The 17,111-nt window shown below is 39.1% G+C and overlaps 1 protein-coding gene across 1 annotated transcript in view; it reads left to right on the forward strand.

Annotated features, from left to right (window-relative positions):
- The first annotated feature begins 969 nt into the window (after positions 1-969).
- Positions 970-17,111, forward strand: part of PPM1D (protein phosphatase, Mg2+/Mn2+ dependent 1D) — a 51,909-nt gene continuing 35,767 nt past the window's right edge. Inside the window, exons 1-2 of the mRNA XM_046677672.1 lie at positions 970-1,609; positions 15,881-16,109. Coding sequence (XP_046533628.1) covers positions 1,153-1,609; positions 15,881-16,109 — 686 coding nt within the window. The 5' untranslated portion in view covers positions 970-1,152. The remainder of the gene's footprint in view (positions 1,610-15,880; positions 16,110-17,111) is intronic.

The following is a 17,111-nucleotide window of genomic DNA, read 5'->3' on the forward strand; positions in this document are numbered from 1 at the left end:
CAAAAACTGAAAAAGTGAACTTTAAACTGGTTCACTACAGGAACATTTGCTGCTGAGAACATGCTAACCTGCCACCCTGAGGCTTATTTTAATTCCGCGGAAATCCATGCAGAGGTTTTAGCGCTTAGATCGTAACCTACTGGGCGAAAGCGGGGACGGTAACCCGACTGTTAGAGCCCCGGCGGGCTTGGCAGTTTTGTAAGCTACTTTCAAGCGGTAACTCCAAGTGGTACCTCCAAAGGAGCACAACGCGGCACCCACGGCTAGTCGGAAAAAGTGCCCCGTTTAACAAAAGCTGAAAAGATCTGTTAAGAATTAGTGAAAATATTTTAATTCTCCGACATCTCTGGTTCTGTGAAACGAGCCTGCGTAGCTGATGGAAATTCCCCAAGTTTTCTTAACACCACAAACCGGACTGCCTCCCTCAGCTCCCAGTCGGATCCATCCCACCCAGACCCGGTTCGAGAGTGCCACACTTTTTCCAGCCGGTTCCCAAACGACCTTCCGAAGTGAGGTTTCCCGCCATTTCACTTCAAGGAATGGAGGGTCTTTCCCCTCAGATTCCCCACACTTGTGGGAGGCCCGAGCCCACACAGCTTTCCCCTCAAAGCAAGCAGCGGGACGCCAACGGCAGCAGGCTGCATTATGACCCAGGGGACTGAGCAAAAAGGGGACACCCCAAGTCGCTCGGTAAGCGCTCAGCATCTGCCGAAAACAAACCCCGCGAAACGCAAGCAAAGCCGGCCGGGCGCGGGCGCCGAGCCCGCTGGGGGAGGAGCGAGCACGGCCGTTGCAGGAGGAGTGAGGGCTGGGGGCGGAGGGCGGGTCACTCCAACGCGGCTCCCGATTGGCCAGACCGAGCGAGCCAAGTGACGCCCGCGGGGGAGAACGTCTGATTTGTGTGGTGGGCGCGGGCAGGCGGGGGAAGCGCGTTGCGCAGGCGCAGCTGCTCGGCTCCTCTCGCCCTAGCGCTCTGGCCCAGCTCTCGCGGACAAGTCCCGACATCGCGCGCCCCCCCCCCCCGGGACCGCCCCCTCCTCGCTCTCGGCGTCGTCGAAGATAAACAATAGTTGGCCGGCAAGCGCCGAGGGTGCCTCCCGCCGCCCGGTTCGGCGGGCTGCTTGGGACCGGCGGGATCCCGGCCAGCCGGCCATGGCGGGGCTGTACTCGCTGGGAGTGAGCGTCTTCTCGGACCAGGGCGGGAGGAAGTACATGGAGGACGTTACTCAGATCGTGGTGGAGCCCGAGACGACAGCCGAAGAAAAGCCCTCGCCGCGGCGGTCGCCTCCGCAGCCGTCACCCTCGGCTCTTCCTGGCGGCGAAGTCTCGGGGAGAGGCCCGGCGGGGGCCGCCCGAGAAGCTCGCGAGCCTGCCCCGGACGCCGGGGCCTCGCCGGCTCCCGGCCGCTGCTGCCGCCGCCGCTCCTCTGTGGCATTCTTCGCCGTGTGCGACGGGCACGGCGGGCGGGAGGCGGCACAGTTTGCCCGGGAGCACTTATGGGGTTTCATCAAGAAGCAGAAGGGGTTCACCTCGTCGGAGCCGGCGAAGGTTTGCGCTGCCATCCGCAAAGGCTTCCTCGCTTGTCACCTCGCCATGTGGAAGAAACTGGGTAAGTTTCCAGGCTTGTCGGGCGCCCGCCTCTTTTGCGGGCAGTTGAGGGCTTGGGTAGCCGGCGCCGCCTGGACCCCCGGCGCCGAGAGCGCTGTCGAAGGGTACGTTGATGGGAGAGAAGACTCCCCTCGGTCTGATCGCGCTTCCCAGGGTGGAGGTCGGGCAGCCAGAGTGGCCTTGGGAAAGATAACGATTGCCGTCTCCCTGCGGCCGCCCCTCGCTTTATTTCCACCCTCCAGGGATCAATGGGAAGAAGTCATTCGTGGCTTCCCTTTGGTGGCAGCCGGCGAAAACGTGTTTGAAACCTGGCGCCAGATTGGGGTCAAAAGATGAATCGAAGACTGGTTACTGCTTGGGTCACGCAAAGGAAGCGGGAGATGGCAAAAATTAGAGTGTGTTCTTAGAATCTGTCATAATGTTGCTCTTGAAGGACTTGTCCCTGTCGGTTGCCTCCTGCCGGTGGTGTCAGTGCTCCAGATTGACCCCAGGTGACTTGCAGTTGGAGTAAAGTTTAAGCAAGCTAATTTAGAAGGGCTAAAATGTAATCACCCAAGACTTAAAGTCTTGGAAGGCATTCGGTCGTGGGGATCATAAAATGTTTGTAGGATCTTTGTGCTTGTACTGCTTATGAAAAACAAATGCGCGGAGTGCGTTACCTCTTAGTCTGGCCCCACGTTTAGGGGTTTGTGTTAAATTCTGCTACGGCTTTTTAACCCTCCCTCCTCTCCTTTTTTGATAGTTGCTTTAGCTCGTTGCTGTTAGCTAGTTCTCAACAGTTCCTAGTTAAAAGTACTTATGAGTTGTAACTACCTGTCAAAGTGGCAAGAGATAAGGAATTACTGACACGCTAAAAGGGAATAGAGACTTTAATTTGTAAACATTCAGTGTAGTTGTAGTTTCATCTAAACTTTAAATGTCTTCTTAAGCAGCCAGTGTTGCTGTACCCAACATATGTTATCATACAGCATTATAGTTGCTTATCCAGTGCTGTCAATGAATGGCCTGAATCTTTTTTAGAGAAAGATGCTTCTGTCACTAAAAAAATCCTCTTGTTTATGGCAGCATGGTGTTGGTTTATTTCCAGCAAAGGGACAGAGACATAGAGAAAAGAGTGTAAACGTTGGTCAAATACGGAGCATTTTTTAAAAAGGTATTGTCATAGAATTGTAGACTAGCTTTTTTTAATGTCTGTTTTCTATTTACCTGGCTTTCTGCCAAAAATTATTTGATTGACTCATAGAACAACCAGTCTGCCTGTGGGAGGCGTTTCCCATCCAATCCCAGAGGCCCCTATTATAGATTTGTTTTGTTTTTGTGTAGGCAGAGCAGAGCTGAAAGCACTGCAGTATATTCCAGAAATATGTCATTTCGTTGCTTGCAGGGCAACTGGGAGTGGACAGTAAGACAGCAAGATAGAGGAAGATAAGATGCAAACAGCTATTTAGAGTCCTGTTTACTTTGCAGCACACTTGGAGCCACATGAATTTGCTGTGTTTGAACTAAAAGGATAAAGTATAAACCCTGTTACTTGAGCATTTTTGAATAAAGCAGGGGCCATCTATTACATGTGAATATGTATATGTACTTTTTGAATCAGACTTTCACTCCTCTGAGGCATGGTTTTGAGCCTTATACACCAAATGTTAAAGTTTGCTTTGTTCCATAGCTAAACCTTGTATTCCATCCTCAAAACTTGAATTAAAAAAACAGTATGCTGAGTATATGGAAGTCTTGACACAGGAGATGTAAGTTTTAAAAGAAATTGTATCTCAGTCCCAAATTCATGGATGGCTTCTCATTTTCTCTAAAAAAAACTTCAGCTCTGCAGTTTGTAATCCATAGGCCAAGCCCTTCCCAGGCCACCCTCAGACTCCCTATTCAATTTTGTCTGTTTATCCACATTTCTATCACATTAGTCTACTCACCTTTTCCCAAGGCACACTGAATATTCCATTTTCTTGGATTCCCCTCCACCCCGCAAAAAAGAAAACTGAAAAATATATTCCTCAGTCTTCAAGTCAGTATGTTTTCTTCTGTGACGACTTCTCTTCCTTTTGGAGTTAAGCATCCTTTGTTTACTTTTGTAGTGCTCATTGGGTTATAGCAAACTTGGGTTCTCAAACTTTTTGCTTTCAGAACCCTTTGTACCCTTAAATGATTGATGGCCTCAAAGAGCTTTTGTGTGGGCTACTTCTTTCAATATTCACTGTATAAGAAGTTAAAACTGAGAAATTTGTTTAAATGTTTATTAGTCTATTAAAAAATAAACATTATATGGCCATATATTTTTAAATGAAAAATCACTTTTTTCCAAAATAAGGAATATTGAAATAAGAAGTATTCTCATATCTGCTTCTGCATCAGTCTATTTTGCTATGTTGTCTGGTTGACGTATATAAAGAAAAGGCAGCTTCACACAAATGTGGTAGGAAAAGAGAGGAATAGTTTATTATTAGTATTTTTGGATAATTGTGGATATTCTACAGCTAATTGATAACTTCTTAAGGTTAGTCACCATGGAATTTGAAACTTTATCAATCTTTTTGTTTCCTTACCTTAAGATCCATTGGTCTCTCTTCCACTTTGAATGAATCTTTTACCTATGTGTGATTTTGTGACATGGTGCATTAGTCATAGGGAAAATAATGGTTCACTGAGTTATGCAGATCTTCCAAATATTGATGCATTTTATTATACAATATCAAAACATCACATTTGTTAGTATTGCTGATCTCATCAGAAAAATCTTAAGATTGGGCAGCTATCAAGTTCACTGTAGTGGATACACATTTTTCAAAATGTGTGAGTTTTTAAGCAGCAATTAGAAATTTATCACTGGCAGCAAATACTGTCAGTTGTTTTTCTTGAAGTGAACAACTCACTTTGTTCATTTTGAAGAAAGTGTATGCAAATGCTCAAGTCTTATTAACTTAGTTTTTTAGTCTTTCAAGTAAAAATGATAGTCCGTGAAAAATGTGGCTATGGGCTGCCCGGTGGCGCAGTGATTAAATTCACACATTCTGCTTTGGTGACCTGGGGTCTGCCAGTTTGGATCCCCGGTGAGGTCATGGCACCGCTCATCAAGCCATGCTTTGGCAGGCTCCTACGTATAAAGTAGAGGAAGATGGGCCCTGAGCTAGGAAGATGGGCCCTGATGTTAGCTCAGGGCCCATCTTCCTCAGCAAAAAGAGGATTAGTAGCAGATGTTAGCTCAGGGCTGATCTTCCTCAAAAAAAAAAGAAAATGTGGCTAATTCATTTCATAACTCTCACAATCACAAGTACTTTTCCTGTAGACAGCCAGAGTACGCAACAGAAGCCTCTTCTGCATACTTCCCTTTTTGTCATACAGGGTATTAAAAAGATGTATATTCAGTAAAGGTTTAATAAAATTATCTTTATTGCATCATCAAGGACATTCTTACGTGAAACTGCGTTCCTTTTTTTTTTAACTGTAAGTAGGTGGATACAATGACTACTAGTTCAGTTTGGTGCCACTGCCTTGACTCCTAAGGCACCAGCAGTTTTACTAACCTCTGCTTTTGAACCATCAGTGCAAATGTCAACACAGTGAAAAGGACAAATAAATTCTTAGAATTATTATGAAGATAGTTTTGGCCTTGTGAAATCCCTGTGAAGATAACAAAGACCATTGTGAAATATCCACTGTTTTATCTGCCTTTCAGCTAAATCTTGAGGTCTTTGGGGGCAAAGATAATGCCTTACACATTTTATAATTAATCTCTTAGGACTCACAGTGCAATTCCTTGCCCAAAGTAGCAGCCAGTTTAGTTGAATTTCTGTGGGTGTAAAAATTAAATTGGCTTTCTTACATTTTTTTTAACTAAAAAAATTTCCTCTCTTTAAAAATTGTGGTAAAATACACATAACATAAAATTTACCATTTTAGCCACTTTTAGATATACAATTCAGTGGCATTAAGTACATTCACAATATTATGCAACCATTCCCACTGTCCGTTTTCAGAACTTGTTCATCATCCCAAACAGAAACTCTACCCATAAAACAGTAGTTCTCCATTCCCCTCTTCCTGATGAGCCCCTGGTAACTTCTGTTTTACTTACGTTGGTAAGAATTTGCCTTTTCTAGGTACCTCACATAAGTAGAATCATACAATATTTGTCTTTCTGTGTCTCTTATTTCACTTAGCATAATGTCTTAAGCTTCATCCAAATTGTAACATGTATCAGAATTTTCTTCCTTTTTAAGGCTGAATAATACTCCATCATATGTCTATATCACATTTCGTTTATCCATTCATCTGTTGATGGACGTTTGGGTTGTGTGAATAATGCTGCTGTGAACATAGGTGTACAAGTATCTGTTTGATTCTCTGTTTTCAGTTCTTCTGGGTGTAAACCTAAAAGTGGAATTGCCGGATGATATGTTTAACTTTCTGAGGAATCAGCAAACTGTATCCACAGCAGTTGCACCATTTTACATTGCCACTAGCAATGCCACAAGGGTTCTCATTTTCTCCACATCTTCACCAACACTTGTTATTTTTCCTTTTGTTAAATATTAGCCATAGTAATGGGTGTGAAGGACTTTCTTGTATTTTTAAGCTACATCTTCTCTGTCTTCCTAAACTCATCTTGATTTATTTAATTACCATTAAGCTTGACCTCTCTAGCATCTTTCTAGTGCTTGTGTATCCTTTCCAAATTTATAAAGGAAAAATTAGTTTATCTAAAAATTTGTAAGTGACTTATTTTTCTTTTGAGGCAGGGGAATTTGATGAATATAGCATAGAATGAGAGAGTATATGAATATATCCTTTTTAAAAAGTTATTTTTATTTTTCATATTATTTTCATTACTTCTTGATCTTAAGTTATTTAGGTATATTCACATGTATGGATTTACTGTTGTGTTATTCTTACCTTCTAAGAAATAATGTTTTAAAGTTTGTGTGTGCTTTTTTAGGTTTATTTGTTTGAAGTAATGTTCTTATTATCCCTTTCTTTTTATAGTTCAAGGAAGATAGCATACAAAGTGCAGCTTTTTTTCTGTGTATCGTAGTTCATTGACTTATTTTATCAAGAGAGCCAATAGAAAGATAACATAACTGTTGATATAAATTAAATGTGATCTCTGATGTGATTAACAGGAAATTTGCCTCAATATTTGTAAAGGAAGATGACAGGAAATTTTGTTTGTTAATTTAGTTTGACTGAAGATCAGAGCATTTAAAGAATATGACCAAAGAAATTATGAAGAAGCTGGTCTTAACCTAAATTGTTGGTTCTAGGTTTGACAGATAGTTTTCATTATCTTAAATTTAAAATGGAAAAGTACAGAGAGAGAGAGAGACAGAGACAAACAGATGCAGAAGGTGGGTGGGGTAGAGAGAAAAAACGGAGGGAAAGTGAGAGAACTAAATTTGAAGAAAGCTTCTCTTAAATCATAGAATTTTAAATCTGTATCTTTATTTTAGTTTGGTATTTCTCAAGTTTTACTATCAAGGACCTTCATCCTCTCACATATCACATATTCTGAAAGAGTTATTTGCCATGTTTATGAAGTTATTTGCCATGTTTATGAAGTACCAATTTTTTCCATTTTTCTTCATCATTTTTGATCAGTATTAGATAATCTCTGTTATCCTCTGTTGTTGCATATATCAATAGTTCATTCCTTTTTATTACTGAGTAGTATTCCATTGTATAGATATACCACAATTTGTTTATCCATTCACCTGTTGATGGACATTTGCGTTGTCTGCAGTTTTTGGCTATTACAAATAAAACTGATGTAAAGCTTTTCTTTACGATAGAATGTCCAGTGATAAATGTAGAAGGAACGATAGAACTAGAAAATGACATTTGTTAATCATAATAATTGGCTCAGCCAAGAAATGTCAATGAATGCTAAAACTCGTGGGAAAAATTTGAGGAATAGAATTATATTAGTTTCCTAGAGGTGCTGTAAGAAATTAGCACAAATTGGGTAGCTTAAAACAAGAGCAGTTTATTCTCTCATGTTTCTGGAGGCCAGAAGTCTGAAATCAAGGTGTCAGCAGAATTGCCTCCTTTTTGGAGGCTCTGAGGGCGAATCTGTTCCGTGCTCTCTCCTAGCTTCTGGTAGTTGCCAGCAGTCCTTGGCATATTTGGGCTTGTAGATGGATCACCCAATCTCCACCGTCTTTATATCGCCTCCTTTGTGCCTTCTCCCCTTCTTTTCTCTTTTAAGGACACTTGTCTTTGGATTTAGAGTCCACTCTAATCCAAGATGATCTCTTCTTAAAATCCTTAACCTGATTACATCTGCGAAGACCCTTTTCCTACATAAGGTCACATTCACAGGTTCTGGGTGAATATATCTTTTATTGGGCGCGAGACACCAACCCACTACAAGGATATTTACATTGTGTCAGATTATCTCCTGTGAAAATACTTATTAATTACAAAAGGAAAAAGATTATAGTGGAGAAACCTGGTAGATATGACGTTAATCAGTTGATCAAAGGTAGCATCACTTTTAATGGGACACATTGAAATTGTGTACTGCCTGCAATGAGAAGATCGTATTTAACAGTTCTGTGATATTCCTGTGAAAAATGCATAATCTGAATACAGATATGAGGAATCATGAAACAAATCAAAATTGAGTGACATTCTTAAAATGATTGGCCCGGTACTCCTAAAAAGCATCAAGGAAACAGTGAAGAATTGTTACAGATTGAAAGAGACATGATAAGTAAATATAACAAGGGATTCTGAATTCCTTTTATTATGAAGCATATTATTAGGATTATTGATGAAATTTGAATGAGATCTTTGGATCAGATGGTAGTATGGTATCATTGTTAATTTCCTGATTTTGATGGTTGATTGTGGTTATGTAGGAGAATTCCCTGGTTTGTAGGAATTGGATACTGTAATGGTATTTGGGAGTGATGGGGTATCTTCTTGGCAGTTTACTCTGTATGGTTCAAGAAAAAAATTCTTTGAATTATTTATACAAAAAAAAAGTAAACCAGAATAAACAAGACTCAGAAAGATCAGAAACCTGGATACCTCCAGGAATCTAGGTGGCAGTTCCGTCAGAGCCCCACTGCTGGATGCATACCAGATAGCCAAGGCTATATTGATTTGTTTCAGTAAAGAGAATAAATCAGAAACAGCAGCTGCATTTGGAATCACCATCTGATTATAATCCACCATTATCTTCCACGAGCTGTCAGACTTTTGCAAAGGTCAGACTATAGAATGGAATATATAGGATCACCACTCCTGCTTACATCTTTTAATAATGACACCAGTCTTTGTGGCTCTTTGAGAGTTGTGATATACTTCTAATTTACTCTTTTGGAGGAGATTATCATTGTTGGGGTGCTCCAAAGACTTACATTTGGCCTTTTCTACCATAATAGACTTCCTGACCTGTCAGTTAAGAGCGATGAAGGGAAGCTATGAGTTGCTGCGGTTATTCAGGGTCTTAAAACTAGCTGTGAGATAGGTTTGCGATTCTCTTGGGTCCAAGGTAGACTGGCTTCAAAGCTCTGTTTAGTACTTGACCTCCGTGAGCCTTAGCTCTTCACCAGTGGACTGGTTGTCTTCTATAGCTCCAGAATCATTATCTCAGAGTCATCGTTCAGTAGTTAATGTTGTGGGTGTTTCTCTTTCCTTGGTATACAGCTACATGTGAAAATGGCCACATATCACTTTGAAGAAAGTTAACAGTTCTCCTTTATCTAGACTTGGAAGGTTTTTTTGTTTTTTGTTTGGTTTGTTTCTTGTTTTGTTTTATTTTTGGTTCTTTGAATCAAATAAGGCCTTGTGAGTGACCATTCTGGAGATCCAATCTTTCTTCTGCCTATTGTCAATTAGGTAACCCTAGCAGCTTTGCTTTGGGTAATTAACTGCTCCTATCTGATCTCTGCCACCTCAAGGTTCTCCTGTCTCCACAGAGATCAGGGAACTCATTTTAGTTGCAGCCTCTTGCATTAGTATTCCTTGCCTAGAGAGAAGAATCAATAAAATGTGTTGAAAAGATTTTGGTGTCTACTTAATTGCTTCTTTAAGCATTAAAGGGGAAGAGAGAATTGGCTGAATCTTTTTTGAGGTGGATAAATGGGGTCCATATGCATATAAAAGATTTCATCTAAGATCTCCATCTCCTCAAATCTTTGACTTGTTTCCTCTACAGCATGGTATTTGTTTTCTAGAGCTGCCACAACGAAATGCCAAAAACTGGTTATGCCAAAAACTGGTTGACCGAAAACAACAGAAATTTATTGTCTTGCGGTTCTGGAGGCCAGAAGTCCAAAATTAAGGTGTTGTCAGGACCACGCTCTCTCTATAATCTGAAAGCTCTGGGGAAGAATCCTTCCTCGCCTCTTCTAGCTTCTGGTGTTTACTGGCAGTCCCTGGCATTCCCTGGGTTGTATATGCATCACTCCAGTCACATGGCCATCTTCTCCTTATGTGTCTTCACATCATCTTCCCTCTGTTTGTCTCTGTGTCCAAATTTTCCATTTTTATAAGAACATCAGTCATATTGGATTAGGGCCCACCTTAGAGGCCTTATTTTAACTTGATTACTTCTGTAAAGACCCTGTTTCCAAATACAGTCACATTCTGAGATACTAGGTGTTAGGACTTCAACATGTCTTTTCAAGGGGACACAATTCAACTGTAACAGTCATATCAAACTATTTGTTGTTTCTCAGAGACTTATGCCGTAGGCCAGAGTTGGGACTGTGTTTGCGTTTGCTGACCCAGAAAAGTTTTTCACCCACAGTTCTAAACTAGCATGCTGACTACAGACCATCTGCTCAGTTTCTTTATTGATAAATTCAACGCTATCTCATCACTGTACATCATGGGCTGTTTGGTTACCATTTGGAATGTGAGTGAGAGTCCTGATGCCTTCTACCCCTCATGGGTTCCATAACTAATTGACATTTTTCTGAGAGTCAGTTGCCTCCAACCTCTCTGGTTCTAGTTTTGAATAACAGTTCTTTGAAAGTAGCACAAACTGACTCAGTCTACATTAAGGAGGGAAAGGAACATGAGAATTTATTGGAAGGACATTAGGTAGCTCACAGAATCAAACTGAAAATTTAAACCAGGTCTCAAAATCGTCAGAATCAGGGTACCTCTGGGGCTCTAGGTGACAGGAACCTAGTGGACACTCATTGAAAGATTTTAGTCTTTGAGATGAATCAGCTCCAACAGTTTTCCAGCATTATGCCTTTCTCTCTAAGATGCAAATATCTGAGGAGTCTGACCTAGTTTAGGTCATTTGCCTACCCCCGGGCCAGGATCGAGCAAGTTTTTCAGTTCCACTGAAGACTGCATGCAGTGGAGGCTGCGTACTTCCGAACAAAATCAGGATGCTAGTACTAGAAGGGGGTGTGAGTGCTGGACAGGTGTGCCTTCTATTTGATACTATAAATAAGGGCTAGAGTGAAAGCAGCATAGCTTTTTCCTTCATGTGGATTACTTCCTCAGAGAAAAATTTCTCAAAGCAGAATTATTTGGTTACAGAATGATATCTTTTGATGGTTGTTGATACTTGTTTTCAAATTGCTTTCCTGAAGGCTTTTACATCTCCATACTATGGCATTAGAATTCTGTAAGAACTCTTAGCATAGTGATGGGATATGTGCTTTTTAGAGTTGTATTGCCTGGGTTTGAATCCCATCTTCTCCGCTTACTACTTGTGTGACCTTGGGTAAAACCTCTTTGTGCCAGGGTATCTGCATCTCTAAAATGGAGATAATGATAGTACCTACCTCCTGAGAGTTAAATGAGTCCATATATGTTAATTGGTACATATAAGTACGTAAATTCCCTAAGTTTTAAATTTATCACAAAGAACATATACATTCTATACTTATTTATAATAGCTTTACTTTAAGAAATTTCATGTTTTTATGTTATAAAATTTGTTAGTCTTTGTTTTAATGACTTCTGCATATTTTCTTGCTTAAGAATACTTTCCTTAAGTCAGAGTTCGTACACTTTCAGATACTTTTTGATATGCTCCTAGTATTAATTCGTTTTTGTCTTTTTTAAAAAATTGAAAGATTAAAATGTAAAGTACAAAACAAAGAAGACTGCAATTAAGGAAAATAAGTTATAAAAATGTCACTTCCTTAGCATATAAATTTACTGCGGTTTCAATCAGAACCTCAACAGGGTTTGTTTTTTAATTTTGCAAGTTGCTTCTAAAGTTCATCTGGAAAAACACTTAAGAGAATTTTGAAAAAGAAGAATAATCGGAGGATACTTAAACTCCCAATTATTAAAAAGTACCATAAATAGAGTAGTAGGATGAGTCCAGAAATAGATCCGAGGCAAAATGTAGCATGTGATAAAAGGTGACATTTCAGATGAATAGGGAAAGCTTGGATTATTCAGTATTTTTAGATCATTGCAGAATGTCTCTTTGTACATATTAGTGCTTCTGACCAAAAATGTGATTTAAATGTTGACATTTTATCTTTGACTATCCATTTATTTTTAGCTCTTTTTCTGCTTTTTTATTTTGTTTTAGGTGCTTTTTTTGGACAGCTGAATTACTTTGTACTGTAGGTAAATTTTGTTTTCTAAATGTACTTAAGAACCCTTCTTTCTGGGAGTTCACCTCATTCACATTTATTGTGATAACAGATGTTTTCTTTTTAGGTTCTTAGCTGCAGAAAACAATTTATTCTAGTTTGTTTCAAAAGCAAAAATTTTAGCAAGAGCTATCGTTGACCCACAAAATAATTGAAAAGGCTAAAGAAACATACAGCATACTCTAGGTTGAGCTTCTGGGAATGATGTCTGTAACCAAACTGCAGACCTAAATGGGCTAGAGAGCTGTCTGCTGTGACATATGCCTGCAAAATTGATGTCTTCTTCCTGCGTCTTTTTTTTAAAACTTAAAAAAAAATTGTGAAATAGAGCATACATATGGAAAAGGCCGTAAAACATAAATGTACACTTTAATGAATAATTATAAAATGAGCACTGTCCACTTGAGAAAGAGAACATTACCTGCACTGGAGAAGCCTCTGTATGTCCTCTCTGATCTCATATTTCTATCTTCCCCCAAGGGGTGATCACCATGCTGACTTTTGTGGTGATAGTTCTGTAGTGATTTACTTACTTTTCTTAATAGTTTTACCACGTATCTATAAACATGATAGTTTGTTTTTGAAGAAAATCATGCTGTATGTATTCTTTTATCTCATACTTCTTGTGAGCTTCTTATGCATTATATGTAGTGTAGTCTCTTGTCATGTTGACGGACATTTGTGTTGTTGCTTATTTTTAGCCCCTGTGAGCTATGAACATTTGTATGTATTCTATGTGTGTATACGTTAATTTATGATATGTACCTATGGGTAGTGAGTTGTCAAAGAGTATACATCACCTTTAATAGGTAATTCTTAGATGTTTTACCAGTTTATACTCCCACGACTGGTTGTTGATAGACCACGTTACTCCACATCCTTAACCACACACACTACTGTCAGACTTATGCAATCTGATAATTAGGTAGTGGCATCTCATTGTGGTTTTTAATTTGTATTCCCTGATGGTTAAAGAAGCTGAGCACCTTTGCATGTTTTTTTGGCTGTTTGGATTTCCTCTTTTGTGAAAGGCCTGTTCAGGCGTTTTGTCCATTTTTCTATTGGGTAGTCTGTCTTAACTGATTTGATTTGTAGGAACATTTTATATATTCTGGATACCGTTCCTTTAGAGGGGGGGTGTGTGTGTGTGTGTGTATATATATATATATATATATATATAACAAATATATCCTCTTCCATTTTGTGAGTTGTCTTTTGACTCTGGTAATGGTATCTTCTGACAGAAGTTGTTAATTTTGATGGTAGTACAACTTTGCAGTCATTTTCTTTATATGGCTAATCCATTCTTTCTGTTTAGGAAATTCCTCCCTACCCTGAGATCATGAATGTCCCTTCCTGTATATTTTCTGAGCATTTTAGCTTTGCTTTTTATGTTAGGTCTTTAATGTACTTGGAATTGATTTTTGTGTTTGGCATCAGGGTCCCAAAATTATTGTTATTTTTTTCTATTTTGTCTCAGTTGCATTTATTGACTGTCTATCCTTTCATCACTGTTCATATATCGTGTCTAAATATGGATAGGTCTGTTTCTGTGCTCACTGTTCTGTTCTCTTGGTCCCCTTGTTTATAACTTTTCCATAAAGGTTTTGTTAGAGATTTGTTAGCATTGTTTCCAGATATGTTATACCCCTTGCTGCTGAATGGTATTTTTTTTCAAGTTACATTTTGTAAGTTTTTGTTTTACCTAAATAGAATTGATATTTTATATAACCATATTTATATGCAATAACCTTATTGAACTTTATCAGCACCAGTAATTTGTCTATAGAGTCTTTTGATTTTTCCACAAATGTTTTCTTGGGGCTGTTTTCTCTTTGCATACTTCTCTTGGTGCCTCTCAGGCTGTTTGCTTTTCTTAAATAATGGTCATAACAACAAAAACTAACAATTGAGTGCTTACTATGTGTCTAGTACTGTTGCAGGTAGTTTTACATATGTATATGTGTATATGTGTGTCTATGAATTTCTAGCTTCATCAGTGTCGTAGCTGTTGTGCTTTCCCTCAGCCGTTGTGAAGGTCATTGTTTCATATACTGCGAGCACCTCTCTGCTGCAAGTGACAGGACACTCTGTAGGGTGGTTCTGTCTGTGGCATGGATTGGGAAGATGCACTATGGGGTTCAAGAGATGTCTTTTCGGCTGGCCCGGTGGCGCAGCGGTTAAGTGTGCACATTCCCCTTCTGCCGCCCAGGGTTCACTGGTTCAGATCCCGGGTGCGGACATGGCACCACTTGGCAAGCCATGCTGTGGTAGGCATCCCACATAAAAAGTAGAGGAAGGTGGGCACGGATGTTAGCTCAGGGCTAATCTTCCTAAAAAAAAAAAAGTGTAAGAGATGTCTTCTCAGCGTATATAATATTGAAAAAGAAAAGAAATAGCCTGAATATTTTAGAGAACCCTTGTGGCTGTGCAAGTTGTGTGGTACTCCGTCCAGTTTTTTAGGCCCTATTTCTTCTCCCTCATCCGCTTTGGGACCCTGTTGTCCCTATCAACAGATGTACCACTTTCCTTAAAAGAAAGGTGTTCTAGTTAGTGGCAGCTTAGGGACCTCACTGTGCAGATTTAGGCACTGACCCAGCTCCTGCAGTTTTAATACTCTGCCAAGCTTCTACCATCCATTCCTGCCTCCAGCCGTTGCCGCTGCCTCTGATTTTGAGCTTTTCTGAGGCTTTGTTAACAGGGAAAACTAATGTATTGCCTCTTTTACTGACTCTGCTTTCTGCTTATGGTAGATTACAAGTTTTGCATTCTGATTTTTCCCTCAATATAATTCCATTTGTTTAAAATTCCAGGAATTCCTCAGATTTGCTTGTGACCCTTCTCTGTGTTTCATGACTGCTGTTGACTTTTTCTAATATTTATATTCTGTCCTTTCAGTAGGATTTTGGTGTGGAGAATATGTCAGTGTTTGGATTCAGTCTGCTATCTTGAACTATAAATTGTAGCTTAATGTAACAGAATATTTCAGAATTTTTAAGTCACAGTGAATTTAATTAGACAATACAGGTTTTGAAATTAAATATATGGGGTCTCTGCCACTTAATATTTGAGTTATCTTGAGCAAGTTTCTTAACCATTTCAAGTATTGATTTCTTCATCTACAAAATGAAAATTGTGGGAATAATCTTACCTATCTCATAGGTTTGTTGCAAGTATTATTTGAGATAATACATGTAGAGCTCTTAGCCTAGAACCTGGTATACAGTAAGTGCTCAATAAATCTTATTCATTAGGTTATGAATATTCAAAGTAGTTATTTTAAAAACAAATCAAGTAGCTTTTTTGGAAAATCTTTTTGAAGACAAATTAATAAGCAGATGCTAAGCTACTGGCCATATGGTATCAAAACTCTTAACACATCCTTGCCACTAAATGTAGTTAGGACTAAGACTTATGTGGAACTAGTCTATCTATCTTGTAATATTTTTCTCCTAGGATCAGTTTGATGTTTGTAATATAATTGCGTTATTTATAAAATTAATTTATTAATGGTGAATGGATTAATGCAAGTCCTTGAATAGCTTTCAAAATATTTTTCTTAAATTTTTCCTATGTTAATTCAAATTTTTCCATGCTAATCCACCGTATGTTGCTGTTTTTATTGATACAGTATTAATGTTTGTACCTGAAAGAGTAAAATATTTTATTTCTTATTACAGCAGAATGGCCAAAGACTATGACAGGTCTTCCCAGCACGTCAGGGACAACTGCCAGTGTGGTCATCATACGGGGCATGAAGATGTATGTAGCTCACGTGGGTGACTCAGGGGTGGTTCTTGGAATTCAGGATGACCCGAAGGATGATTTTGTCAGAGCTGTGGAGGTGACACAGGACCATAAGCCAGAACTTCCCAAGGAAAGAGAACGAATCGAAGGACTTGGTGGGAGGTAATCATTGTGCTGTTTTGTCTTTTCCTCTCTTGGTTCTGTTTAGTCCTTTTCTGCTTTACTAACCGGATCGACCTACTTCTCCCTTTTAGGGAAGTTACTTTCTTAGTATTACAGGTTTTTAGTTTGCCTGGTAAACTACCCGTGTATTCATAGTTATCTCATTATTTTGAATTGATTGTTTTATTTCTGATGATGGCTCCAGAGGGAAATAATATTTCAGTATGATTCAAGTAATAATACATACAAGGATTTATTGAGAACCTTTTACATAAATACTGATTAGCATGACCTTCACAATTTGGACACAGCAGCTCTTAGAGTTGAGAATAGAACAGTTTGAATCTGGCTTTGGGAATAGAGTTTTGTGAGAATTAACCTTCAGCTTTTTCTTTGATTTCTAAGTCATATGTGCTGCAAACCTTTCTTCTTATTTTCTCTGTTTCAACTTGTTTCAATGTGTAGATAATTTGTAAACTATGAACTGTAATTGACTTCAGCATAATATTTTTATGATACAAACTAAAATGTAAGATTATTCTAAAAATCAGAGGAATGACTAGCATGAAGAAATGTAAAAATTATCCCAATACTAATTTATAAAAATCAAGGGTCTGAGGCAAGTTAAATAGAATCCAGTGGTTTCTAAACAATTATTCTAACTAAAACCTTACCGTGATTTTGTTACTTGCCTCCTCTTTCTTGCTTTTATTAAATCTAAATTGGTCTTTTTCAGAGAAATAATAAACTAGGAAAAATAATTAACATCCTTAAGCTATAAGGAGTTCAAAAAATCAGGAAGAAAAACACTGAAAGACTACCACCCTCACATAGATGGATAAAGGAGGAAGTTTGAACAATAACAATAATGCAAAAGAATAGTGAGCATTTGAAAAAATGTTTAATATTATTCAAATGAAACTCTACTTCCTGCTATTGGGTTAGCAAAGATTAAGAAACCCGACAGATACTCCTTAATATTTTTGTTGAAATGGATGTCCT

Source organism: Equus quagga, chromosome 11, assembly GCF_021613505.1.
Source record: "Equus quagga isolate Etosha38 chromosome 11, UCLA_HA_Equagga_1.0, whole genome shotgun sequence".
Classification (NCBI taxonomy): Eukaryota; Metazoa; Chordata; class Mammalia; order Perissodactyla; family Equidae; genus Equus; species Equus quagga.